This window comes from Crinia signifera, chromosome 12 (genome assembly GCF_055691185.1).
Source record: "Crinia signifera chromosome 12, ASM5569118v1, whole genome shotgun sequence".
NCBI classification, from domain to species: Eukaryota; Metazoa; Chordata; class Amphibia; order Anura; family Myobatrachidae; genus Crinia; species Crinia signifera.
The window spans coordinates 8,893,392-8,921,349 of record NC_139228.1 but is presented as its reverse complement, the minus strand read 5'-3'; the positions used below and the strand labels follow the sequence as shown (position 1 = coordinate 8,921,349).

The following is a 27,958-nucleotide window of genomic DNA, read 5'->3' as shown; positions in this document are numbered from 1 at the left end:
CGGGTAGAAGTGGTGGGGTGACAAAACATGATTTTGCATCATTTAACCCCGCCCCTTCACAAGGGTTTATTTTGCCGCAAGAGGGGGAGGGCTTAACAATGTCACAGCCTGGCTCTGCCCCTGAAGTTCCCAGATTATTCTCCTCTTTGGGCTTCTCCCAGAGGGGAAGATTTGGTTCATCCCAAATCTTCTGGTTTAAGCCAACCCGATTTGGAACCTGATTTTTCTTGCATATACCCAATTTCCTATAGAACATGCGTGGAGCATGGCGTGCCACCTTAATGGGGCGCCTTGCAAAATTCTATTACCAACTATAACCTCCCTGAAACTAGTTTTCAAAAGTAGGCAAGCGTGATGTACAGTATTATAAGTGTCAGAGAAATGGAGGATAAAACACTGTAGCAGGATAAAGCTACAGTAGTATTGTTAAGGACGCAGGAACCTAGAAGCTTTGCGGAAACCTCAAGTTTGAGGATTTAAATGGCAAACTTTGTGGAGTTTAAATGGCCCCATATGAGATGCACCTGGCACCGGCGAAGCATTTTGTTGAATTCTAAAGTTCTTGGTGTAAGCTGCAGGGGATTTAATAAGGATTTACTGAGATTCGCATATACGTTTTGCTCTCCCTACTCTCTTCATGCATGGTTTAACTTTGGTTTAGTTCTGTTCTGTGTACCTGTATTAATCACTGCAATTACCAGGAACAGACACCTTTTGGAATGCATTAGTGAATCACGGCAGCCTATGACAGTTGCATTACAGTGTGGAACGCTTCACCCTAATTATAAATCCGTTACACTGAGGGCGTGAGATGGGGGAGGTTCGTGAATCACAATTATTTATTACGCAGCTAATTACTTGGGGGCACCTGTGAATAGATCGATGAAGGACAATTTTATTGTATTTTTTTTATTAAAAAGTCAAGCATCGAGAATGCAGAAGAAAATATCCCCCGGATAGCAATACGCAAGCATCAATTCCACAGTATGGCTTATTTCAGACAAGGCCACAATTATATATGAGTTATACAGTATGTAATAAGAATAGTTACCCAGGTCTCATACATGCTGTCTGGCTGCAGTTTCCTCAGTGTGGGTCTGCAAGAGATAAGAAAGTGGATTATGAGACGGACATAATAAGGTCATTCAACTTGTAGGTGTCTCTGACAAACATGGAACAAAGATGGCCGCAACTCCACATTGTTTTCAACTTGACCAATTTTAGCCTTATACAACAACCCCTGTCTGTACCCCATGTCCTACATCAGTGTCTAATGCAGGTGTAATTGGTTTTAAAGGAGAAAGATAACTATTGGCACTTCTGGGGAAAAACACAAAAACAAAAGCCCTCAGAGCAAAGACCTCTGAGGGCGGCCATTTTATATTTCACTGTTGAAATACTGTATTTTCCGGCGTATAAGACGACTTTTTCCCCCAGAAAAAAATGCCTCCAAGTGGGGGGTCGTCTTATACGCCGGGTGCACTTTGGGATCAGGGGTTAAACTGAGCCCGGAACGGGGCGGAACGGTTCCGCCTCCGTCCGGTCAACTTGCCCCGCTGTGTCAGTGTCCCTGCCTGCAGCTTTGCTATAAGAGACTGCCGGGCAGAGCGATGCAAACCTGGGTGTCTTTATTATCTAACCCTACCCGCGACTATGCAGCACGGCGTGGCTATTTAAAATGACGCGCCGGGCCCGGCAGCCAATCAGGCAGCTCGTGACTCTCGACGGTATTCCGTGTCCCCTCGCGGGGCTCGCTACGCTCGCCACGCTTCGGGCTCGGTGGCTCGCTACGCTCGCCACAGGTTTATATCCAACTCCATGCCCACTTGGATAGTAGGGGTATGAAAAGGACCCCTTTTTCCCATTGAATTCCATGTTAAAATGGACTCAGTCCATTTTAACATTGATTCCTATGGAAAAATCGGGTCATCGCATCGCATCGCATCGCATCGCATCCGATGGTCGCATGCGATGCGATGCGATGTGCCCGATCCGACCCGATTTAGAAATCGGGCGTCCGGATAACTCACAAGTACCGAAACCCCTGGCATCGAGCATGTAGGTAAGCAGCACTTATGTGGCATAATATGCAAGGGGCATTACCGTGTGTGGCATATTGTGTAATGGGGAATATGTTGTGTTGCATAATGTATAATGTGTGTTTTATTTGGTGTGTGGAAGGTGTGCGGAAGAGGGGGTAGTCTTATATGGCGAGTATGTAACAAACTCTATATTTTGAGTGGAAATGTTGGGGGGTCGTCTTATACGCCCAGTCGTCTTGTACGCCGGCATATACGGTAGGTATCAGTGTAATACTCTATCACTGCTGTGCTGTAAGCCCCATGAAACTCTCTGAGGTAAAATAATGTGATCTGGGAAGAAAGCAATATATAAAAAAACAACAATAATCATGTATTTGCTCTGTGCGCGGTGTAAAGGCCTCGCTGCCATGGCAACGCTGGTCTCTGAACTGCCAATATTTAACGTGTGTCTGCCAAGCTGCACTTTCATCGCCCGCACTCAAAAATAGGATGCTAAGGAAGGTCTATTATCTGCCTTTAACCCTCCAGAGAGATAAATAATCAGCAGATGAAACGGCGACTTCTAAAAGATTGCAATTCGAGCAGTCGTTTTATTTTTACTTGATAGAAATGGACTTTTGAACTCGTTATTATTCTAAAATGACCCTTATTGCTTTGTTTTTGCTCAGTTTTTATTGCTTAACCCTCTATCCGCCGCAAAGGCCTCAGGGATAGATTTACTAAGATGGGAGTTCTATAATCAGATGCTACTTATTATTTATTTAGCACCTTCTAGAAGATAATCAATATAATCTGATTGGTTGCCCGTAGCAACATCCCATCTTCATTATCCTTTTATCATTTGAGATAAATGTTTTTCTAATTCTCTTAGTTACCAGCCAGTCAAAATCATAAAACAACATAACGGTAATGTCAACCATGCATATTTAACACTGGGCGCCATCTAGTGGCCACCTGAGCACAAAACACCTGAATTCCCCCCACAGAGGTGAGGAGCAGCATTAGCCTTTTATTATAAAGGATAAAAAGTGTTTTTTTGAACTTCACGATTTTGAAATCACTATAAGATGTCTTTTAATTAAAATTGGATTTACAGGATTTAAATATGGTTCTTTGCTAGCCCAGTAAATCCAATTTTAATGGAACAGGTTTCTATAGTGTTTTTGGTACTCTTTACCTAGCACGGCGCCCATCGCGGTCATCGCGGGCATTGAATGCACTAAAAAATCGGGTGCGACGCGACCGACGCGATGCCTGCGATTTCCCATAGGGAACAATGTTAAATTTCTCAATTGACCCGATTTTACTGTTCAATGCCTCAATTGACACGATTTTTCCATAGGAAACAATGTTAAATGGCCCACAGAGGCCAAATAGCCACCCTGAAGTGTGAAATGGCCCCCACAATTGTTAACGCCACCCCACGATCAACGTGAACCCGAAGCGTGGCGAGCGCAGCGAGCCAGCGAGGGGCGGCGGTACGCGTCCTACGACCTTTTCATACCCCCACTATCCACGTCGGCGTGGAGTTGAGAATAGAATAGTGTGGCGAGCGCAGCGAGCCACCGAGCCCGAAGCGTGGCGAGGGGACGCGGATACCTGTGAAGCCCGAGAAGGGACGCGTTTACCTGTGAAGGTATCCGCGTACCCTCGCGGGGCTCGCTGCGCTCGCCACGCTTCGGGCTCGGTGGCTCGCTACGCTCGCCACACTATTCTATTTTCAACTCCACGCCGACGTGGATAGTGGGGGTATGAAAAGGTCGTAGGACGCGTACCGCGGCCCCTAGCGGACTCGCTGCGCTCGCCACGCTTCGGGTTGACGTTGATCGTGGGGTGGCGTTACCAATTGTGGGGGCCATTTCACAGTTCAGGGTGGCTATTTGGCCTCTGTGGGCCATTTAACATTGTTTCCTATGGAACAATCGTGTCAATTGAGGCATTGAACAGTAAAATCGGGTCAATTGAGAAATTTAACATTGTTCCCTATGGGAAATCGCGGGCATCGCGTCGGTCGCGTCGCACCCGATTTTTAGTGCATTCAATGGCCACGATGCCCGCGATTTTTTTACCTGCGATGCCCACGATCAAAATCGTGGGCATCGTGCTAGGTAAAAAATACCGTGTTTTTCTTCACCCATCACTACTGTCCAGTTGTAATTTCGCATCCAGAAATTGCCTGTGTCCGGCCTGTCTAGCCATTGTCTGAATGTAATAGCGAGGCATGCGGCTAAATTGAAATGAACCGATAGGCTGGGTATTGGTTCAGTCCACAAAATGGCGGCTTCCCCTCTTTGGACGTGGCTGCTACTTTCAATGATACTCACAGCAAATGCTCACTTGCCATCCACTCTACAGACTGCCCAGAATCCCCGGCGTTACCATTCAGTAAAACTAAGCGGTCCCCCTTATTCTCTTATAACAGTGTTTTTCAACCACTGTGCCGTAGTACACTAGTGTGCCTTGAGCTGTTCTCAAGTGTGCCCCCAGATCTAGAGATGCCCAAACCAGTTTACAGCCACCACCAGCTCAACTGTTATTTACTGGTCTCTTCTTTTCATGTTAAGGGCCAATGTATTTTATTTGTGTTACCCGTGGGGACCAGTGTGATTGATTTTTATATGGGGGCCAATAGGTGTGTTTTTTTTCCTGTGGGGACCAATGTGTTTTGCTCTGTGGGGATCTCATGGTGTGCCGTGGCAATTTTAAAATCTTATTTAGTGTGTTGCAAGGTAAAAGGGTTGAAAATCGCTTTCGTATACAATTAGCTTTCCTGTTAGTCTTCAGCAAGTATTCCCAAGGCTTTCAATGGGTTAACGACGCCGGCGCACAATCTTAATCCTAAAAACATCACACTGTGCGCTAATGACAAAATATCGTAGCGACAGATCTCCTGGCGTGCAGACCATTGTCACTGAAATGGAGTAAGAGGGGTTTAAGGCACCTGGCTCTGCTGCTGAATGGCTAAACCCTGCATGGTATGAGATTGTGTGGTCTGCATAGCCTCTCGTCTGGGACCCGGGAACTAAAAGGTGGATTTTTCAGCTATTACACCCCACCACCTTCATGAGTTCTACTTTGGAGCAGTATTTTCACATATTATTATATATTTTTTTTACCAACACAAACAAAAAATAGTGGACAGCTCCATAGTATCTGGAAATGCACGTGTAATAAATATACCCATAGGGCGGAATTGATTTATTTTTAGCTGCCCACAGCTTCCTACTAAAGTGACGGTGCTGATGTTGGGGGAATGCATTCCTTTCTCCAACGATGCATATGACAACCGTGAGCATTATGCCGACACTGTCGTAATGCAGATAAAAGTATTTTATCTCGGCATTATAAATAATTAAAAGTTTTACAGTTATAATGCCGACACATTTAAAATACTCCAGCATTACATCTGTGTCGACATAACACTGCAGACATTCTCAAGGCATAATTTCACTGTCGACATATTCATTGTCATCAAAATTATGGCATACCGAAGTTGGGGTAAATTTACTAACAGAGTAGTGTGCCGTGACCCTGGTCTGCAAGTTAGTGGAGTGCTCACTCACAGAGGATCCATAGGGCAGACAGACGGCGCTACAGTTGGGTGGTTGACTCAAAAATAAAAAGGTCTAACGTGCTTCCAGTCCCGAGCGAGAAGGGGCCACTTATCTGTTGACTGCTCAGTGAACGCGATGTCCCAGTCTGTTCCAGCATTATGTGGTCCCCAGACGGGAGAGCAGTGAGTTAAACCATCCTCCGTGTGATATAAACAGAAGAGAAAAACAGGAATATTGACCCGGCTATTTTAAATGTTTCTATGGCAGCTAAACTTTTTTGCCTGACACCATGGCAACTTCACCAGCGAGCACAACTGCCTGGCGACCCCTGCAGAAGACTGGCGCATAATACTGTAAGGAGAAATCCAACGTTGATTAGCTGTGACAACGGCTGCTATTAGATTCATTGCATTAACCGTTACAGTTTCCATTCTCTCGTTTTTATCTTATAGCTCTGATCCCAGGACACGAAGTGACTCATAGAGGCGCCCGCCTCGACATTTTCACCTTGCACGTCTTAAAAGCCTCATCAACCCATGCTCCTTCTCAGTTATGTGATAACAGAAGGTTCAAGATGTTAACACTCATGTCTTCATGATGTTGACCACCGAAAGGGTCCTCAACTGACCACTGGAGGACTGGAGAAAGCATCTCTAAGTAGGCTGGATGTGTAGTTGGAGCAGTTATCGAGCCATTTAGAAAAACGATGGACAAGAATTATAAGTAGTGTATAAAATGTGGAAATGAATAGTTAGGTAATGGACACCAGGCATATTAAAATAAGAGGTTTCTCATAGATGATTTCTAAGGCTGTAAGACCTCAGTGACTTTGAAAGAGAAAGGATCGCCAGGAGTCTCAGTGACCAAGGCAACTCTACTTGCTAATGATTCAAGCAAGATCTTCCATGTTAAAGGTCATCACAAAACTCAGAAGTGGAAAACTTTACCAACAAAGGGCAACAGTAGGTAGAAGCTCATCTTCCAGGAGTGGGCTGTCACCGTGCTCATCTCTAATGTAACAGATGGGCAGCTACAGATCAGCTGACAAAAACTTTAATCTGGGGTGCAAACGCTGTGATCCTCAACAATGGTCCGTCAGAGCTCCGCTGAGCAGGATAGCATTACTAAGTTGCCAATCATGAAATGTCATTTATATTTGCAAGCTCAGATAGGAAAAGACAGTGATCTACTGAGCAGTAGAGGACACGTGTGACATCAACTTAACGCCCTGAGCACATGTTCCCACCAGTGAAGTGCTCTTCTGGGCTGGGTTGTCCTGGCATGGTTTGCATGCAGAAGGAAATGTCAATGCTAATCATTAATTAATAGTATTAAGTGATCATCTTAACCATTATTTCTTATGTATCGGTTTCTTCCAGGATGTCCCCACCTACGTACCCACATCTCCATCACAGTAGCCTAGCTCGTCCAATGACTCCCACACAACGCTGGTTCCCGCAGTCCCCGTTAGCCTAGTAGTTTGCATGTCTGTATTACACCTAACACATTGCCGGCCGGGATCTGGTGAAGCAGACTCACCTCTTGTGCTCGTGAAGGAATTCTACAATCTCCTTTTCGCTGTTGGGCTTGTTGGGAATTGTCACAGGCTTATCATGGAAAGGTTCGTAGTAGTCAATCTCGTTCAATTTCAGAGTCAACTTCTTGGCAACCTGAGGACAGTAAAGAAATACAGAATTATTAGCCTATAAATAATGCAAAGGCTGAATGGATCAAACCTAATATCTACTCTGTTCACAAGAATATAGAGTCATGGTGGAGGCGCCCATTTTTATGGGTTAAGGCAGTGGTTCCCAAACTGTGTGCGGTGGCTCCCTGGGGTGCATCAGAGCACTTGCAGGGGTGCCCTGGAATGGTGGCCCAGGACCAATTAATTTTATTTATGGTCAATGTAATAGGGAAAATTAGTGCTTGTGTCTTCCAATCATACAACATGTGAACAAACCAAGGTGAATCCTGTCCCTCACAACATAACTGGACCTAAGGACAACATATAAACACAATTTATTTAATTTAATATATATATTTTTTTAAAGTACTCAATAAGAAAATTTTGGCCTAAGGCTGCCACGAAAACATTTCTGATACTACAGGGTGCCGTGATTCCAAAAAGTTTGGGAACCTCTGGGTTAAGGCAAGGTTCACAAGAGGCCACATCTTATTAGGTCACTGGAGCCTATTCTCCAGTGACTGTGCTCTTCTCCGTTACATAGCTGAATGGTGGAGATATCACTGATATTCCCAGTGTCCAGCCTTTATAAAAAATGTCTTAACCAGACATCCTACTCTTGCAGAAACCGCCATAGCGACCAAGGAGCGTTCTGGGTGTCACCGGTGGGTCTCAGCCCTTTTTTCAAAGGGTGCCACATTCTGTGGGTGGCATTTAATGTTGTTTAAGCTTGAGAACTGCAGATTTTGGCAAAGGTAGCTGAGCACTTTCTTGGGAATGTCAGGCCATAAGCGGCTGGGCACATGAGTGGCTGAGTGCCGGGCTTAGCGGCACAAATGGTTAATCATCAGGCATGTCGGCTGTGCGTGTGTCAGCCACAGATAAGCCGTCTCCTCCGGTATCTTGTTAATAGTCTAGTCCCAGCTAGTAAACCCCTGGGGCATGGCATGCGCTGGAGCAATTACATCCGCTGCTGGGATGTTGCCCATAGCAATCAATCCCAATCCACTACTATTTAGCACCTTCTACAAGATAATAGATAATATCTGATTGGTTGCCAATAGCAACATCTCGTCTTCAAAAGAACTCCCATTTTAGTAAATAAGCCACTTGTGCTGCTTTCACACCGCAGAACCTGCTTAGACCCGGTATTTAAAATAGGTCTTAAAACCGGTCAAAGCAGGCTTAATGCCCCTCTCAGACCGCACATAACCCGGTCTTAAACCGGGTCTAAACAGGTTTTCTGGTGTGAAAGAGGCACCCCCCCCCCCCCACCTACCTGGGCAGCGCAGGGAAGGGAATGATCATGCTGGCGGGCAGGGGGTCCCTGCAGTGTATGTGAGATCAGTGGCGGGGTCCCTGCAGCGGATGGGAACTACTAGTAACTGACGTTACATAAGCCGCAGGGACCCCCTGCCCGCCAGTGCGATCTCACATACGCCGCAGGAAGGGATCACTACTAGTTCCCATCCGCTGCAGGGACCCCGCCACTGATCTAACATACGCTACAGGGCCCCTTGCCCGCCAGCATGATAATTCTCTTCCCTGCGCTGCCCAGGTAGGGGGGGAAAGGATGCCTCAATGTGGGGTGGGGGATGCCTCCAGGGGGTGGGGGGAGGTTTGGAAGTGTGCATATCTCATCCGTGCATATCTAATGACCACAGTGCATATTTAATGAGCGGGTCCCCACCCGATCATTAAATATTCACTGCACTGGGTCTGCTCATTAGATATGCAGAGAGCGGGACCACTATTGGCTGGATCCTAAATACCTTTTCAGACCCGTTCAGACTGAAAAAACGGGTCTGAAACGTGTAGGACCCTGCTTTTTTACAGTTTCCAAAACATTGTTTTTTTTTGAAACGGTAAAATCACTCTTTACCTTTCAGACCGCACATTTTACCGTTTTGAAACGGTAAAAAAAACCGGCAAAATACCGGGTAATATGTGCGGTCTGAAAGGGGCATTAGTGCGGAATGAGGAAAACCAGGTGAATGAAACTGAATTACTTATACTGTATTAGGTTTGGAGAGATTGGCCTAGGAGGACGCTGGTTGCCTCGTCTTACTAGGACGTGTTTGTACTTTCCTCCAGGTGCATTTTCCTCAAACCATACAAACAAATTTGCATCCTCAAATTCTGGGGTCACTTCCCTAACACCCGGACGTGGGCTGGAACCTAAGTGTGTGTAATAAATGCGATTGCCCTTGCAATTGGGCCTTGCTGATGTAAAGTGTGTTCCAAATTCACCCCCACCTGATTCTGATTTGAACATGACCGATGACATCTCAAAGGGCTACAGGAAAATGGGACGTTGCTGCTCTTGTGGAACCCTCCCCAGAGTTGTGTGTGCCTGGAACAACACCCTGCAACCTGGACAGATGCTAGGCAGAGACCCTGGCCCAGTCCTCTCATTGTGATGACACAGTGTCACATGATTTGGGAAAGGGGGGGGCAGCACAGGGAACAGAACTGCCCCGCTGCGGCCCTGATGTAAGGTGTAAGCATCACCTGTGGGTTGGGCCTTACAAGAAACAGCAATTTTCCCTTCTGCGCCTGCTGCCCTCCCACATTGGCGCACTTGTTCCCTGACAGTAACTCCCCTGGTATAGTGGCCTCTTACCTTGCTGTCAAAGGTAGCAAAGAACGGTATGTAGGGGTGGAATTCCTCAGCCGCATCCTCATAGGCCTTGTAATCTGCAGGGATACAAAAATGGGACCACGTTACCCCCCTGCTAGATGCTACAGGGCCACAACAATCCGTACTAGAAACACTTTCCTACCTATTATCTAACAATATAAATCAGTTCATCATTTCTACAGAATAAGGTCATTGGTCATCCAAGTCCAACTTTAGCAGCCCCCCCCCCCCTCCCCCAGTGATCAGAGACACCAACCAAAGATACTGCGAGGGCAAATCCGGCCCATCATGTGTCCGGCTCTCTCGTGCGGTTAGGACAATTGTTGACCGAGGAAAGTACCAATGAGGGGCAGTTTATAGTTTGATGATAAAGTTACTTAGGGCAAACCTTTATTGTTAGGGTTTGGGTCCCGTCTATTGGTTACTTATGATGAAAATCAACATTTTTGTTCAAGGACCAGAGAAAGGATTTAAGACTGGGTGAGACTTAATGTTCTGTTTATAAGGACTAGTTGTATATAAAGTACTAAGAGTGTGGTGGCAGGATTGGGTGAGGAACAGGGCAACTGGTTATGTCAGCCAGAAAGGAATGTGACCATTTCTGGGAGCGTCCTCTGGTCCGTCCCAGAATGCACCACTCATCTATTTTCATTCATGTTTCACATTTAGCAGCGTTACATTAGGCTATTGCATTATTAAGATCAGTGTGGCCTGAGTCAGCCGCCCGCTCCATCTTATCATGGCAGTACACATGTCGGAACATTAACGCAAATCATTTCTAGGCTGGAGACCCAGACAAGAGCGCATTGTGGAGGCTGTGACTCCGGCAATGTGACATACAGAGGATCCGCATCTGATAACCAGCTGCTTCCAGACAAAGGCCTGGGGAGAGCTGGCGCTGGGTGATGGTGGAATTATTCATCTCCGAGCCCATTGTGAGCCATCATCTTTCTCTGTGCTGTACTGGTAAGATGCACATTGCATTATAGCAGGCTCCTCTGCTATATCAGGTGCACAATAAGTACTCAGATAAGTACTTCAACACATTGTGTGCAGCCTTCTGCCCCCGTGCCTTGCGTTGTAGCACATTGGGGTCCTTGTCTTGGAAATGGCCTATGCTAATCCAAGTCCACACACTCCAGGAGCCAGGCAGGTGGGGAGGAGAAAACAAACTCCTGCTGGTTGGCACCTAACTTTCAGGAGTCAGCCTGCCCATCTCCATGTGCGCTCACATGGCAGGAGCTGATTGGCTGGAGCACCGATTATGAATCGCAATGAGTGATAACAAGAATATCGCTCATTGATAAATATGCCTCTTAGGGCCTTCTGCTGTAAGTATTATATATTATTCTCAAAACTGGGCAGGCAAGATATGTATGGACCCCAGCGTTGTATACTGGGAGGTTAATACCAATATGCTGTGTGAGTATTGCACAGACGTTATACCACGGTGGCTAATGCTACCCGCCACATGACCCACTGCGCTGCTGTAACTTCATCGTCCCTCACTGATCTGGTCAGCATGGGTATACCTTTGCATGCTGCCCGAATCAATAGGCGGGACCGGTAGTAACAGCAGCTCAAGTAACAATGGGGGGGTGTTCAGTAGCAACAGCTGCTCAAATAATAAGGGGGTGTGACCCATAGCAACAGCTGCTCAAGTAAAAATGGGGGTGTTCAGTAGCAACAGCAGCTCAAGTAACAATGGGGGGTTCTCAGTAGCAACAGATGCTCAAATAATAAGGGGGTGTGACCCATAGCAACAGCTGCTCAAGTAGAAATGGGGATGACTGGTAGCAACCGTTGCTTCAAGCAATTGGGTTTTTTTAAGGGTTGACCGGTAGAACAGTTACTCAAGTAGCAATGGGGCGTGACTGGTAGCAACAGCTGCTCAAGAAAACCTCACACTGGGCCTGGTTCTAATGTAGGAGGAGGTGCGGCACAAAATATCAATGTGGGATGGGGAGGGGGCAGCGTGCAACCTCAGTTTTTGGGGAGTGCCAAGGCCAAGATCTCTTTGGGATGAGAGAGCTTTCCTTTCTTGTAACTGGATCTGCTGTGGGAAGAATACGCTACCCCATGGGTCACACAGCCGGCACATGGGTTACGCAACCAAAACATGGGTCACGCAGCCGGAACATGGGTCACACAGCGAGAAGGAGACCTGCTCTTATGTAGATCCCTAAACATTGGAGATGATCTCTGCATCAAGCTGTATGTTGGACTAGTTTGTAAAATCAATGTGCGGTGCTGTGCATTGAGGGTGGCATATAGGCCCTATAGCTGAAGTGCCAGCTGAGTGGTGATAAATGGTAACAATACGGCATCACATGGTATTACCCATCTCCTCGCCTTGTTGTCTGAGCAGGTGCCAGCCACGCTGTAGAGCACTCATTACTCAGAGCGCACGCTCACTCGGCTCGTCATGGCTGTGTGGGTAGTGGATGGGGCGATATGCTAATGCGGAAGGATTAATGTACTGCGAAGCTGAGGTTCTGCCGCATGTTATTAGAAGACAAACTGATCCTACAAATAAGAGCTGGTGTTGGCAGAGAAATGCCATGCTAAATTCCATTAACCCCTTATAGAGAGTCTGGCGGCACTAGTTCTTTCGGGAATGATAAGGTTGCACCAATAAACCTTTTTTTTCCCATGATCCTTTGATGGAGTTCCAGCAGCCTCCATAGTCTCCATTCTTGTTCCCAGGTTTGTTTGGAAAGTTGCACGGCCATGTGTCCTACTGGCATAGCTTTAGTCCGCTGGCGAGCAAGCTGGCACTCTAATGACTGTATCAAGGCCAGATGAATAGTTTCTCTCCCAGTACACAGATTTGCTAATCGATACAGGCTTTCTAGGAACAAAGACTTGCTGTTCCCTTGCCAGCCGCCCAATAGGAAACCCAAGGCCAAGCGGATCTCAATATATGGAAAATGTGAACCGTTTAGAAACAGTTACATTGCGGTTACTCTTGGGACATTGGTGTTGTCCCCGGAATAACCCAATCACTACAGAAATACCTGCTCGACTTTATTAAAGCTTAGCGATGACCTGGAAAATGAATTTATGTGCTCAGTAAAGATGGTTTCCATAAGTATATCACCAAGCATCTGGAATCGCTGCTGTAGGGGTGTCATTCCCGCCCATGGAGGCACTGATGACAGTGAAGTGCGTTGCTGCTCAAACTCTGTTGCTACTCCACCAGGGAAGCTTCATTCACTGTACCAAGATGGCCGCTGACTGTGTTACAGTACCGCAGTGGAAGACAGTAGTCTGCCAATTAGCTACAGTGAGATCTGCAATTACCTGTGATATAACCGCTGTTCTAGCAACCCTACCTGTACCTATATACAGTACATTCACTAGTGGGTGTAACAGTGAGTACGGCTTTACCAGCCCTCCACTGGTATATAACTGGGCAGTATATAACTGGTGTGTACAGAAACTCTGCTGCATCCTCATACCTGCACACACATATATGCAACAGCCCCGCCCCCTCCCATGATGTCATGACAAAGGGCGCAGTAAAGCCTTATACTGTTACTAATTACAATTATCAGCTCAGTCATTTATAAATACAGCCCTCAGTGACGCCTTCATTGCCTGTCTGATCATTCTCTCCTTCATAAGACAAACTAAGGACAATTGATTTACAGAAGAAGTACAATATTGCATTGACTATTTCTTGATTATCTGGGTTCTACGAGATGATCATCAGATTAGAACGTAGTTGATTAACACCAGAATCCCTCTCATAAGTTCTCTGTTGTGTTGATCTCAGCAGAGAGAGCGTTCCCAGCAGCAGGCTGGCCGGCGGTGCTGCGGTGGCAGCGCGCTCTCTGCTGACTCGCTAAATCTCTTAATACCCCCCCTTTATCGTTGCCTCACCAGTGGGCAATTAACCCTAGAACAGCTGGAGTGTGGATAGCAGAGTCACATGTTATTATTATATCCAAAAATATACCGCAGGTCAACTATCTGCCGCTAGGTTCTAGGGCCTTATTTTGGTTCATTCTTTCTGACAAAATCCTTCTTAGATGGACAAAACCATGTGCACTGCAGGTGGGGCAGGTGTTATTTGTGCAGAGAGAATTAGATTTGGGTGGGATTTTACTTCAAAGTGAGATCTATATTGCAGTGTAAAAATAAAGCAGTCAGTATTTTCCCTGCACAGAAACAAAATTACTCACCCAAATCTAATTCTCTCTGCACATGTTACATATGCCCCCCTGCAGTGCACATGGTTTTGTCCATCTAAGAAGGATTTTGTCAGAAAGAATGAACCAAAATAAGGCCCTATGTGTACATCTATAAAATGCTCCTACATATAAAAAACCAAGACATTAAGCCAAATGTACTAAGTTTCAATAAGTGATAAAATGGAGAGTGATAAACAGCCAGCCAATCAGCATCTGCCTGCCATGTCACTGGCTGTGTTTGAAAACTGTCAGGCAGGAGCTGATTGGTTGGTTGTTTATCACTCTCCACTTTATCACTTTTTGAAGCTTAGTACATCTGGCCCGTTTGCTTTTATTTTCATAGCCGCATACAGCGCCTGGTTACAGGTTGACGCCAACCGCCACCCATTACCGCCCATCCTGCGGTCACTGGCATGGTGCAGGACTCTGAACCCCCCCCCCTGTGACTTCATAAAGATGCGCATGCATCCCCGCGACGTGTGCAGACTTTGCTAGACACGGCCGCATTAGAGCTTGCGTCTGGCTCAGAATCGGGATCTTTGTTGGTAATTGGGCTATAGCAACTGGAGAGAATTCTTAGAGGTGCCCAGATAGACTGCGCCTGGTTCCCGCGTAGCAGATTGCCCTCCGCTCACTCCATTTCCCAGGCCCACGCTCTCGCCCCATTGTGCTGCAGATCCGCTGAGTATCATAATATAATCAGGATTCATCCCTTGTTCACAGGGCTTCGTGGATAGAACATTCCTCCAACAGTCAGCACATTACACGCCCAGGCTATTAACCCCGTCACACAGCGAATGTGTGCTGTCAGACAGCGCTCCTCACAGCAGCTGTGCAGCCAGGCTGACAGAACCATATATATAGTGAGGGGGTCATTCATGCCTTGGAATACGTTTCCCATTCACTATAAGATACTTGAGGGTGATTCAGCTTGGCTCAGTAAGCAGCGTAAATTCGCTGTGTACCGAGCGGGTAAAAGCCTCCTGCCGGGTGAGCGAATGGCTGCATTTGCATGACACTGGATGTGTTTGCTGGCACCTCCATCCATTCGCTGGTCGCTGACCATTGAATGCTTTTACGCCCACTCGCAGGTAAAAGTCAGTCCGAGTTGACTTTTATCTGGGCCGGAGGTGGCTAAACAGGGGGTGGGCGCTGGCGTCATGACGTCATGTGATGTCAGCCGTCCACCCCGTCAGACTTTGCCACGCCGGCATTCGCATTGGGACACCCAGCTTTTTTTCTGGGCGCACCCACCGTTTTTTTGTCGGTAAAGCCCCCTGTCCGCCCACTGCCTGCCCCTGTGAACACCTCAGCGGCTATGATAATTGCCAAAGGCGTTTTCACAGTGGCCCTGCACATGCGTATTTTCACCGATACGCATGCACAGAGCCTCACCATCGGTCCCTGGACTGAATTCGCTCTCGGCTGAGACAAGCTGAATCACCCCCCTTGTACGGGATGAGCCTTATATCTGGGCATTACCTCGCTGACCAGAGCGATGAGTGACATCACAACATAAGAGATGACATCACTGCTCTCCTGTAATATAAGGCCATATTGCACGTGGTATTGCACGTATGGAATTGGTTGAAACATGAAAACGTTGACATCATTTTATTTTTTCATTCTTTGGTTGTCAATTTGCATATTTCAGTACATGGACCCCAAATTATTGTACCGCCCCTCCTCGCATTGGGCAAGGTGTCTTACTGCACTCGTCACACTTTGTTTAAAAAAACATAAAACAAAAATGAATTTCGACCATTTCATGCATTGACCATTGCAATATCAATCATTCGACCATTTTACCATGTTGACAATATGCATGTCGACCCTTTGACTGTCACCTAGACACTGTTGACCTATCGACCCTTTGTACAGTGCTGAGGACCACAAGTGGCCCCTAGAACTAAAGTCTATAATAATAGTATTTACATTTTTATACTGGTGTTTGTAAAACGATTGCTGTAAATAAACCGCTGCTATCGCTGGCCCATATCCTGGTGGTCATGGACATTATAACGCAGGATTCCATCCATCCAGTCTCCACAGCTCCACCATGCGTTGTACTTACGTTCTGAGTCTTCATTCTTGAAGTATCCAATGAGCTTAGGTTCATCCTCAATGTTCTCAAAGGCGGCAAGTTCATGACTTCCATCGATGAATTCCACGGGGTCCTCGAGAACCTGGAAGTACAACGTCTACATTAGTAACGTCACTTGGAGTTATTCATCCACCATTGGAAGTTGCTCTGATTGACGTTACTGAGGACCACATGTTGGGGGAAGGAGAAATGACCGATGTACTAAGAATATCTCTTCTTACCCAATAAACCTAAGGAACAGTCTTGTCTCTGGTTGTACTATGTTCCGGCGAGATTTTGGTTTAGCTGTGTCTTGAGACCTCCATATTGAGTCATGTGATAGTGAATAAAATATGGGCACCGTATCTCATGGAAGCCACATGCTACTCCTTCTAGATTGTTACTTTGTAGTAAAAGATTATTTCATTTTATATTTTGGACCATTGTATTTTCCTATTGCTCACCTCCAGACGCCACTTTGTAGGCAGTCATAGACCTTACCAGCAGCAGCTCGTTACCTACCTACTAGGGCTCTGCCTCTTGTTCCTAGGGATGGCCATCGACCATCGATGATTAGCAATCACTGATGGTTTATGGCCGATGTCGAATAGTTTTGCCATCGATGGGGGAGGACCAGATGGTTTCCCACCATCGATGTAAAGCTTAAACGAATAGTTTTGTTTTTGCTTTTTCCCTAAAGTGCCGGGACACGGAGCATAGTTCTGCCCCTACACCCGCAAAGCCCCGCCTACGCATTTTGATTGGTCCACAGGCCACTCAATCACAGAAAATGGATGACCATCGATATACAAAAACTTTGATGGTCATCCATTGAATAGTTATACACTATCGATGTCCAGTTGCACTTTTGCCATCGATTGCAACCATCGATGGCAAAGGCAACAAGCCATCCCTACTTGTTCCTGCTCTCCTGGTGATTAATGGCTGAAGTCACCAGGAGGTTTGGCTTATGTGCAGTGGAAGTGAGGGCGGGTCTTAACGCTGATGCTGCTAGGCTGGCTTCTAGGGTCTGTATCAGCTGCAGCCCTTAGAAGCTAGGCAGGGCTGGTGTTAGAGCAGGGGAGTGGCTTCACATGAGATGCATCCTCTATGCTATGGTAGGCAGACTGGCAGTCCCAGAGGATGGTTTGTACATGATTACTGCTTAAAAAATAGGCTCACACAAAAGTGCCGCTCCCCCAGAACGTGGAGTCTATTAGATTTAGCCCCAAATCTGCTATGGTCAGGGGAGCCTGCGGTTATGGGTAAAAACGGACCCGACAGTACCCCGGAATGCCAGACCGGACAGTCTCCATTCATCAATATAGGTAATTCTGTAGTGTTCAGTCAGGTGATGGGAAGGGCCCTGCATTGCTGGGGGTCCCGTCTGGTGGGGCTGCTCTGACAACTGTCACCATGGAGAGGAGAAGGGGAAAATACAGCCTCACTGCATGGTCAAGGGGTGTAATAAAAAATGTAACGGTCCGAGCCACACGGGGAGGCTGTAATCTCCCCTTCCCCATACACCTGGTGAAAGATATCACAGGGACCCCCTGGACTGGACACCTCCTACACAATCTCCGGAATGCAGAGTTTGATGTCCGGTCCAGCGTTCTGGGGTCTTGTCCGGGTCCGGTTTTTACCTAGTCCCGGAGCCTGCTGCTTTCTGGGTGCCATAGTGTTTGGTCAGAGCCCTGGGCGGCCTTCAGAGAGTGCATTGCCTTCGGTCAGAGCATTAGTAATCTCCCTGGGTCACACTTGCTGCTTCTAAGCCTATCTCTGCCCCAGGAAGAGGGATTTCCGCTGCTCTGCAGATTGCACTCTGCAATCTTTCAGATTTAGTGATAGGCGGGAGGTGTAATTGGGGTCAGTTGGGACTTAATTCAGTAAACACCAGCAGGATTTACGTTCTGTGCCAAACAGAGTGTGTCCTCTTTACATAATTCAGCCGATAACGAGCAGCAGGAGGAATCTTAATTGTCAAAAAGAGATATTGGCGCTGCCAATGTGTTGTGGCTTTAGCGTGAAATGTGGTGTCTAGCGGCAGGTCAGACTCTCTCATCACAGCACTGACCGCCTCCACCTGCCCCTAATGTCATCTCTGTCTCCTTATACTAATGCCACCATTATCCTGCCTCTCTCATCACCTCGCTCCTGTCTGTCTCCCCGCCAGCTGCCCCTCTCTCCACCTCCTTGTCTAATTTAGTTGCTGCTTGTCTCTCTCCTGTCTTTACCGCCTGTCTCCCATCTCTATTTACTACTTGTGTCCCCTATCTTCTCCTGCACAGTCGACATCGTCACTGAAACGTAGCACCGCGTCCACTTGCATGGCTTGCTGCGCTTGCCATGCTTTGGGCACGGTGCCTCGTTACACTTGGCACACTATTTTATTCTCCCACCACGCCCTAGTGGATGGTAGGGCATGAAATACCGCCTGTCGACACGTCGGCTCAAAAAAATATATGAAAAACTTCATGTCGACTGTCGACCTACGCCCATGTTAACCTAATGACCATGTCAACCAACAGTCATGTCGACCTTCCTGCATGTCGACCTAAATGCATGTTGACCAATATGCTGGTGACCCAATGACCATTTCCCTCCTGCACTGACTGTCTGTCTTCTCCCCCCTCTGTACATTGTTGTCCTCCTCCCTCCGTTGCTCTTGTCCCCATCCTTCCTTCTCACCTTCCTTCTTTTTGTTACCTATTCACTCCTGTGTCTCTTTCTCTAGACCAGTAGTTCCCATCCCTGGTCCTCACGTTTCTTCAACAGTACATGGGGTGAGGTGAGCCGACAGGTGCCCAGGTGTACTAATTACTCACTGTCCTGTTTCCCAAGTCTCCTGGAAGGTGCACATGTGTACTCATTACTCACTGACCTGTTTCCCAGGTGACCCAGCAGCTGCACAGGTGCACTCATTACTAACTGGCCTGTTTCCCAGGTCACCTGGAAGGTGCACAGGTGTACTCATTACTCACAGAACTGTTTACCAGGTCACCCAGCAGCTGCACAGGTGCACTCATTATTCAGACACATTTTAAAAGACCCACGGTTGGAGCTAATTATTTCCCTTGTGATTCTGTGAGGGGACCTGCACTACATGCACTGTTTGAGGACCAGGGTTTGGGAACCACTGCTCTAGCCCTATTACTCCCTCATTCACAACTACTGTCTCTGTATCCCTAGCTATCTACAGTACCATCCTTCTCCTCCTCTGCCTCCCTTCTTTATCTTACCATCTGTTTGTCTTCTCTCTCTTCATTAGCTATCTCACATTTTGTGCAGATGTGATAAAGTGGAGAGAGATAAAATCTCTTCCCTGACTCTCACTTTAATACTAGAGCTGGGTACACACTAGATCACAGGTTCTCAAAGTCGGTCCTCAGGCCCGCACACAGTGCATCTTTTGCAGGTCTCCTCACTCAAGTGAAATAATTAGCTCCACTTGTTGATCTTTTAAAATGTGTCAGTCAGTAATGAGTGCACCTGTCAGGTGACCTGGAAAACGTGAACTGTGTGGTGTCCCGAGGACCGAGTTGGAGAACCACTGCACTAGATCATATGCTCTGCGCGCCCTTGATCTTCCCGGCGTCACTGGCAAACAATATAGCGCATATACACTGAATGATATTGTTAATGACATTGTTTAATGACGTCATCCTGTCCCCGCTCCGTATATGTAGTCGCTGACAACAAAGCCAAAATTGAGCTGCGTGTACAGACCACAGAAGACCTTGTTAACAACACGTGTGTGCTCGCATCGTTGACAATATTCTGTTTACACACTAGACAATATTACAAACAAAATCGACAAGAGGGGCCAAATGAGTGATTTTGCTTAGTGTGTATGGGGCCTAATTGTTCTCAATAAGAACCGTGACCGTCATAGTGATATTCTGTCCACATATTGAAAATACCATCCCTAGAAAACACATGACTTACGTCAAGTAAGAATTCCACCAACGTATCAGCTGAAAACTCGCCATCATACTCAATCAGTTCATCATCCTTGAACACGTAGATGCTGTCTTCTTCATCCAGTCCTGGGGGGCGCAGGAGGGAAGAAAAGGATAATATTGTTATATTACGGAATACTTCGGCCTTTCCGAACTGACCACAGTATCTACAGCCCCTTGGGGACCAATTGAGCCAAAACATGCTGTAATCAGCCCAAGAGGCTGTAGACATTGTGGGCCTACATATGATGTTAATACATGACTTTTATATTTATAATATTAGTCTTTGCTTTGTAACGTTTCTCTTTATTTATCCTTAAGTTAGTGTGATGTTTCTCAATATCAGCAGTGCGGCATACTACCTACTTATATGCATTTAGGGTTAGGCTGAGGTTTGGTTGGAGTTAGGCTAAAGTGGAAGTTAGGGTTAGGCTGAAGTTAAGTTGAGGCTAAGGTGGTTGAGGTTAGAGTTAGGCTGAGAATAGGGTTAGGCTGAGGTTGGGGTTAGATTGAGTTTGGGGTTAGGCTGCTGTTGAGGTTAGGCTGAAGTTAGGATTAGGCTGAGGATGGAGTTAGGCTGAGGTTAGGGTTAGGCTGCGGTTGAGGTTAGGCTGAGGTTGGGGTTAGGATGTGGTTGAGGTTAGATTGAGTTTAGGGTTAGGCTGCTGAGGTTTGAGGTTAGGCTGAAGTTAGGGTTTGGCTGAGGATGGAGTTAGGCTGAGGTTAGGGTTAGGTTGCGGTTGAGGTTAGGCTAAATTTGGGGTTAGGTTAAGGTTAGGATTAGGCTGAGGTTAGCCTGTGGTTGAGTTAGGCTATGGTTGAGTTTAGAGTTAGGCTGAGGTTGGGGTTAGGCTAAGGTTGGGGTTATGGTTAGGCTGCTGTTGAGGTTAGGCTGAAATTAGGGTTAGGCTGCACTTGAGGTTAGGGTTAGGCTAAGGTTAGGATTAGGCTGAGGTTAGCCTGTGGTTGGGGTTAGGCTGTGGTTGAGTTTAGGGTTAGGCTGAGGTTGGGGTTAGGCTAAGGTTGGGGTTAGGGTTAGGCTGCTGTTGAGGTTAGGCTGAAATTAGGGTTAGGCTGCAGTTAGGGCTAGGCTAAGGTTGGGGTTAGGCTAAGGTTAAGGTTTTGATTAGGCTGAGGTTAGCCTGTGGTTGGGGTTAGGCTGCAGTTGAGGTTAGGGTTAGGCTAAGGTTCTGGTTAGGTTAAGGTTAGGATTAGGCTGAGGTTAGCCTGTGGTTGGGGTTAGGTTGCAGTTGAGGTTAGGGTTAGGCTAAGGTTCTGGTTAGGTTAAGATTAGGCTGAGGTTAGCCTGTGGTTGAGTTAGGCTATGGTTGAGTTTAGAGTTAGGCTGAGGTTGGGGTTAGGCTAAGGTTGGGGTTATGGTTAGGCTGCTGTTGAGGTTAGGCTGAAATTAGGGTTAGGCTGCACTTGAGGTTAGGGTTAGGCTAAGGTTAGGATTAGGCTGAGGTTAGCCTGTGGTTGGGGTTAGGCTGTGGTTGAGTTTAGGGTTAGGCTGAGGTTGGGGTTAGGCTAAGGTTGGGGTTAGGGTTAGGCTGCTGTTGAGGTTAGGCTGAAATTAGGGTTAGGCTGCAGTTAGGGCTAGGCTAAGGTTGGGGTTAGGCTAAGGTTAAGGTTTTGATTAGGCTGAGGTTAGCCTGTGGTTGGGGTTAGGCTGCAGTTGAGGTTAGGGTTAGGCTAAGGTTCTGGTTAGGTTAAGGTTAGGATTAGGCTGAGGTTAGCCTGTGGTTGGGGTTAGGTTGCAGTTGAGGTTAGGGTTAGGCTAAGGTTCTGGTTAGGTTAAGGTTAGTATTAGGATGAGGTTAGCCTGTGGTTGGGGTTCGGCTGTGGTTGAGTTTAGGGTTAGGCTGAGGTTGGGGTTAAGCTGCAGTTGAGGTTAGAGGTAGGCAGCGGTTGAGGTTAGATTGAGTTTGGGGTTAGGCTGCTGTTGAGGGTACACTGAGGTTAGGCTGAGCCTGAGGATGGAGTTAGGCTGAGGTTAGGTTAATTGTGTTGGTTCCTACGACGCAGTGCCCCTTTTTATAATCTTATAATCCTCTCCATGCATGTGCCGCCATGGTGTTAATGCGATTGTCACAGTGTCACTGACCACTGCAGTGACTGATACGGGGGCGCATGTGAGAGGTAACGGATCAAAACGAAGGCATGTCACGGCAGCTTGTGACTGCAAACCCATATGCAGTGAACGTGGCTAGGGATGGCCATCATTGCCTTTGCCATCGACGGTTGCCATCGATGGCAAAAGTGCAACTGACCATCGATAGTGTATAAATATTCAGTGGATGACCATCAATGTTTTTATATATATTGATGGTCATCCATTTTCTTTGATTGATTAGTAAGCCAATCAAAATGCGGCGGCGGGGCTTCGCGGGTGCCGGGGCGGAGCTATGCTCCATGTCCCGACACCTTGGGGGAAAATAAAAAACGAAACTATTCGTTTAAGCTTGACATCGATGGTGGGAAACCATCTGGTTCTCCCCCATCGATTGCAAAACAATTCGACATCGGCCATAAACCATAGCTGATCGATGGTCGATGGCTATCCTTAAACGTGGCTCCAGCCTCTTACTTCCGATGGCTCACAATTTCTTGTATATGACAAGCAGCAGCCTCATATAAATACACTTATATTTCCAGGTGTGGTGCCGCTGCAGCTCAGTGTATCCTGCAAGCCTCGGGTATGAGCTGGGTTACCAGCCGCTGCAGCTCAGTGTATCCTGCAAGCCTCGGGTATGAGCTGGGTTACCAGCCGCTGCAGCTCAGTGTATCCTGCAAGCCTCGGGTATGAGCTGGGTTACCAGCCGCTGCAGCTCAGTGTATCCTGCAAGCCTCGGGTATGAGCTGGGTTACCAGCCGCTGCAGCTCAGTGTATCCTGCAAGCCTCGGGTATGAGCTGGGTTACCAGCCGCTGCAGCTCAGTGTATCCTGCAAGCCTCGGGTATGAGCTGGGTTACCAGCCGCTGCAGCTCAGTGTATCCTGCAAGCTTTGGGTATGAGCTGGGTTACCAGCCGCTGCAGCTCAGTGTATCCTGCAAGCCTCGGGTATGAGCTGGGTTACCAGCCGCTGCAGCTCAGTGTATCCTGCAAGCCTCGGGTATGAGCTGGGTTACCAGCCGCTGCAGCTCAGTGTATCCTGCAAGCCTCGGGTATGAGCTGGGTTACCAGCCGACTGGTTGCAAAATAATTTTCCCCAGCACTGCGATAATAGTAGAAGCTGCATCTATCCCACGCACTGTTTATCATAGTGCCAGTCACCTCTTGTCTCTAATTATCAGCCATCTCGGGAAATAATTATTCTATCTGTCATACCAGGTGCGTGCATACAGCTTACATGACACACACAACAACACTGCTGCCTCAGCCACAGGTCCACTGTACGAGGACAGTGCCAGAACACCATCATGGCTGTCAGCGATAGTAGCAGTGCTTGGCCTGGCTGCGTAAGCTGGAGCTAATGCTGTGCATGGTGCGATTCAGGGTCACTTTCTATTCAATGTGGACTAATAGTGCAATCTCCCATGTACAGCTGCATTTGATGTAGATTCAATCCCGATGCTCGCCCCCCGCTAGATCGGGATTGAATTGGCAAATAAGCTGTTCAAGCAATACTATATAGGACTGCAGTGTGGTATAATGTGTGGATACTGCAGTGTGGTATAATGTGTGGATACTGCAGTGTGGTATAATGTGTGGATACTGCAGTGTGGTATAATGTGTGGATACTGCAGTGTGGCATAATGTGTGGATACTGCAGTGTGGCATAATGTGTGGATACTGCAGTGTGGTATAATGTGTGGATACTGCAGTGTGGTATAATGTGTGGATACTGCAGTGTGGCATAATGTGTGGATACTGCAGTGTGGTATAATGTGTGGATACTGCAGTGTGGTATAATGTGTGGATACTGCAGTGTGGTATAATGTGTGGATACTGCAGTGTGGTATAATGTGTGGATACTGCAGTGTGGCATAATGTGTGGATACTGCAGTGTGGTATAATGTGTGGATACTGCAGTGTGGTATAATGTGTGGATACTGCAGTGTGGTATAATGTGTGGATACTGCAGTGTGGTATACTGTGTGGATACTGCAGTGTGGTATAATGTGTGGATATTGCAGTGTGGCATAATGTGTGGATACTGCAGTGTGGCATAATGTGTGGATACTGCAGTGTGGTATAATGTGTGGATACTGCAGTGTGGTATAATGTGTGGATACTGCAGTGTGGTATAATGTGTGGATACTGCAGTGTGGTATAATGTGTGGATACTGCAGTGTGGTATAATGTGTGGATACTGCAGTGTGGTATAATATGTGGATACTGCTGTGTGGTATAATGTGTGAATACTGCAGTGTGGCATAATGTGTAGATACTGCAGTGTGGTATAATGTGTGGACACTGCAGTGTGGTATAATGTGTGGATACTGCAGTGTGGTATAATGTGTGGATACTGCAGTGTGGTATAATGTGTGGATACTGCAGTGTGGCATAATGTGTGGATACTGCAGTGTGGTATAATGTGTGGATACTGCAGTGTGGTATAATGTGTGGATACTGCAGTGTGGTATAATGTGTAATATATACTGTAAATACACCTCATCTTTCTTGGGTTCAATTTTAGAAGTAAGGATGGGGAATTAAGGGGGAAGGAGGGACCCCAGATATAAAAATATACTGGGGCCCCAAGATTTCTGTTGCCGGCTCTGGACACGCCCCTGCCCCTGTCCCATAACACTCCCACTGAAAGGTCCATTTACGTATACGCTTGCTTGCACTGTGGGAGTTTTGAAGAATGTTTGTGCAAGCGCAGTTGCAACGAAACACTCGAGCACCGTGGCCATCTGCATTGTGTGTGGGTTGCATGCGACATCTCCTGACCCTTTGGTCTCTTGGAGTAATTGATAAAAAATTCAACTTCCCTAAAATTCATTAGTAACTGCAAAGCGTTCTGATTCTGGCGATGAGCAAGAAGCGGTTTTAGGGATGGCTGTCGGCCATTGAGGATTTGCCAAAAATGGTGGGTTCTGGTTTTACGACGTTGAAGACAATGGCCTTGTTACCTCACCCCTTCACATCCATTTTAAGGGGTATGGTGCTAGGGCCCATCCCCCAGTGTCTCAGTTCTTAACTCTGATTGTTCGAATGCTTTTAAATATTTCCTACCATATTCATATTTATTACTAGCTAAGCCCGCTCGAAGCAAAAGCTTCGAAAGCTAGTCTGCTACCTTGTGATTGCCTCTGTGTTTCTGTATGTGTGTTTCAGGGGGGGTGGAACCGGGCTGCATCAGAAGGAGACCGGCCTATCGCCTGTCGAAGACTAAGGTGACCCCAATACCCTTAGCTGCCCAGAAAATACATTTGCACTGTAATAGATGCCTCCTGCGGCATTACCATACAGCGACAGCCACTCCAACCACATCTGTATTAGTATTATAAGTGATTCCTAGTAGGGAAATCTAATTTTAAGATGGGACTTAATAAAGTTAAATTAGATTTCAGTATTAAAAAAACTGTCAGTCTTGGCGGTAATAATAAGTCCATATTCACGCCACCTCCATGTTACTGTAAGACGGGGACAAATCAAGCGTGTCCATTCTGTGTGTTGTGATTGCTCCCATGTGTCTCACTCATAATAATGACCCAGGCGAACTGTCCGCCTTCCAGCCAGAGCTGGGAAGTTAATGTAGTGCTAATTTCCTGCCTCTTAATAATGGTAATGAGGAGCAGCTGGTCTGCCGGACTGCTGGGTGTCGCAGCTAAGACGCTGTACCGGGCTGCGTTTGTCCGCAGACTTTCCTATCTCAGTCCCTGCAGGGATATAACTGTATAACGGCAGCGGTGCCAGGTACATCATTCCCAGAGATCCTGGGGGCAACGGACGAGAGGGTGCCCGGGCTTTGTAGTCTGTGCCACATACTGACTGTAGGCTTACCAGGGCAGCACTACCAGCAATGCCTGAGGGTGCGCCATCACCACTGTTTGCATGTCCATATGCAACAAATGCACACCCCAATTAATAATGCAAACTCGTGTCGACCTTTTCGAGCGTCGACCATGTCCTTGTCAACCTTAAGCTTGTGTCGATCTTCTGTCAATGTCAACATATGGTATGTGGACCATTTTCAGGTGTCAGCCTAGTCATTGTCAACCCCCCTATACCATAACCAAAATTTTAATGGATGTGATTTAATGGGAAAGTTTCCGGGCCCCACTGAAATCCTGCAGAAATAAAATATCTGCTTTCCGTTGTCTCCATTGAATTGTATTCCCATGGCCGGGTTGTGTGTGTGCACAAATAGTATACAGTATATGTTGTTGATTGTGGAGCCAGGTTGTACATCGCTTTAGAAGCTGTTTCCATGACGATGATCAGCCTATTACCCATCCCCCAATTCCTGAACTTCAGTCCGTCCTTTGTTGAGCGGAGAAGCAGATATCTGACTGCAAGTGACGGGCACATAGATCTACAATGGGTCCATTCTGTGCGCCACTCATCCACTGCTACCAGGCGTATAATATCGTGCTGCAGATATAGCCATCTGTATACGTCTATGCACCTCATCAGTTGGGCATCCGTGTTTGGATACTATTTGGTTAGGGATGAAAGGTGGCAACACTAACTTACAGGGCATTCCTGGTGGCTGTGCCAGGTCATAGCAGGCGCATGTAACTGCTGTCCAGCTTTGCTACCTGGGTGGCCCAGAAAATAAGGTTGCGGCGGTGAATATTGCTCCGTTGCATGGACGGCTGCTGTGAAACTGTTTCGATAGGCCTGTGTTTTAGTCGCGCCCCCCCTTACTCCATTGCAGCCTACAAATCAGTCACTTTGCAAATCTGACGCGTGCGCAGTGGCATAAAAACGCTCCACCACTGACAACATCGACACTGCGCCGATCACTGAATCGCAAGGCCGCAGGATGTTATCTATATGGAGCTGTGGCGATGGTATTCAGCCGCAGCTCGTGGATCTGCTTATTAGACGGCCTCGTTATTAAAAGGGATTTCAGAAACACTTTAACCGGCGCTAATTAAGCGGCTGACCCACGCCCGAACTCATCTCATCACTGACCACTTGATGTGGACTCCTGTCAACTACATCACCACCCGGTGGCCACAAGATGCTCTCCAGCAGACACCGCTAATCATGCCGGCTAAAGACGTACACAGCAGCTTCCAATTTACAGGGCTTTGATGTGCGTGACAGGCCGCTCTCGCTGTAAATTACGCCAATCTACCTCTAATAAAGAAATGTTTGATCAGCGAAGGTTAACGCAGCCTGCTCCTTCAGTGCTCTATTCCAACAAAACATTGTGTTCTCAAAGCCTCGCTCCTCAGGGCCCCCACCCCATTACGGCAGAATAGGGGTCTCTATGGCAACCAGCCGCTTCACTTTTAAACTTAATTAGACTTTTTTAGTCTTAAATTTCACTAATCTTTTCCTTCTTCAAGAATGTTTATGAATAATAATAATAAAAATCCCAGCATCTCTCTTGGGTATAGCTAAGGCATCGCACACATAGCCTAGTCTCAAGTGGAGGCAGCCATTTTGGCACAATGAAAATGCAGCCTGGGCACTTGAGGCACCGCTCGCATTATGAGGTAAATTTATTAAAGCTTCTAAAAATGAAAAGAGGTGATGTTGCCCGTAGCAACCAATAAGATTGTGTCTTTAATTTCTCTAATGCATCTTAAAAAATGATAGACGGAATCTGATATAAATAAATGTGCACTATTTAGAATCGAATCACTCGGAACGACTTTGCTGAGGCACGCTCT

The 27,958-nt window shown here is 47.0% G+C and overlaps 1 protein-coding gene and 1 long non-coding RNA gene across 2 annotated transcripts in view; one reads left to right on the top strand and one right to left on the bottom strand.

The window, feature by feature from the left end:
* Positions 1–27,958, top strand: part of LOC146050463 (uncharacterized) — a 59,190-nt gene that overhangs the window by 12,698 nt on the left and 18,534 nt on the right. The window lies entirely within an intron of this gene.
* Positions 1–27,958, bottom strand: part of CASQ1 (calsequestrin 1) — a 49,608-nt gene that overhangs the window by 5,936 nt on the left and 15,714 nt on the right. The window contains exons 3-7 of the mRNA XM_083167483.1: positions 20,149–20,249; positions 16,195–16,306; positions 9,907–9,980; positions 7,136–7,266; positions 1,052–1,097 (exon numbers count right to left, since the gene is read on the bottom strand). Of these exons, the coding sequence (XP_083023609.1) occupies positions 1,052–1,097; positions 7,136–7,266; positions 9,907–9,980; positions 16,195–16,306; positions 20,149–20,249 (464 nt within the window). The remainder of the gene's footprint in view (positions 1–1,051; positions 1,098–7,135; positions 7,267–9,906; positions 9,981–16,194; positions 16,307–20,148; positions 20,250–27,958) is intronic.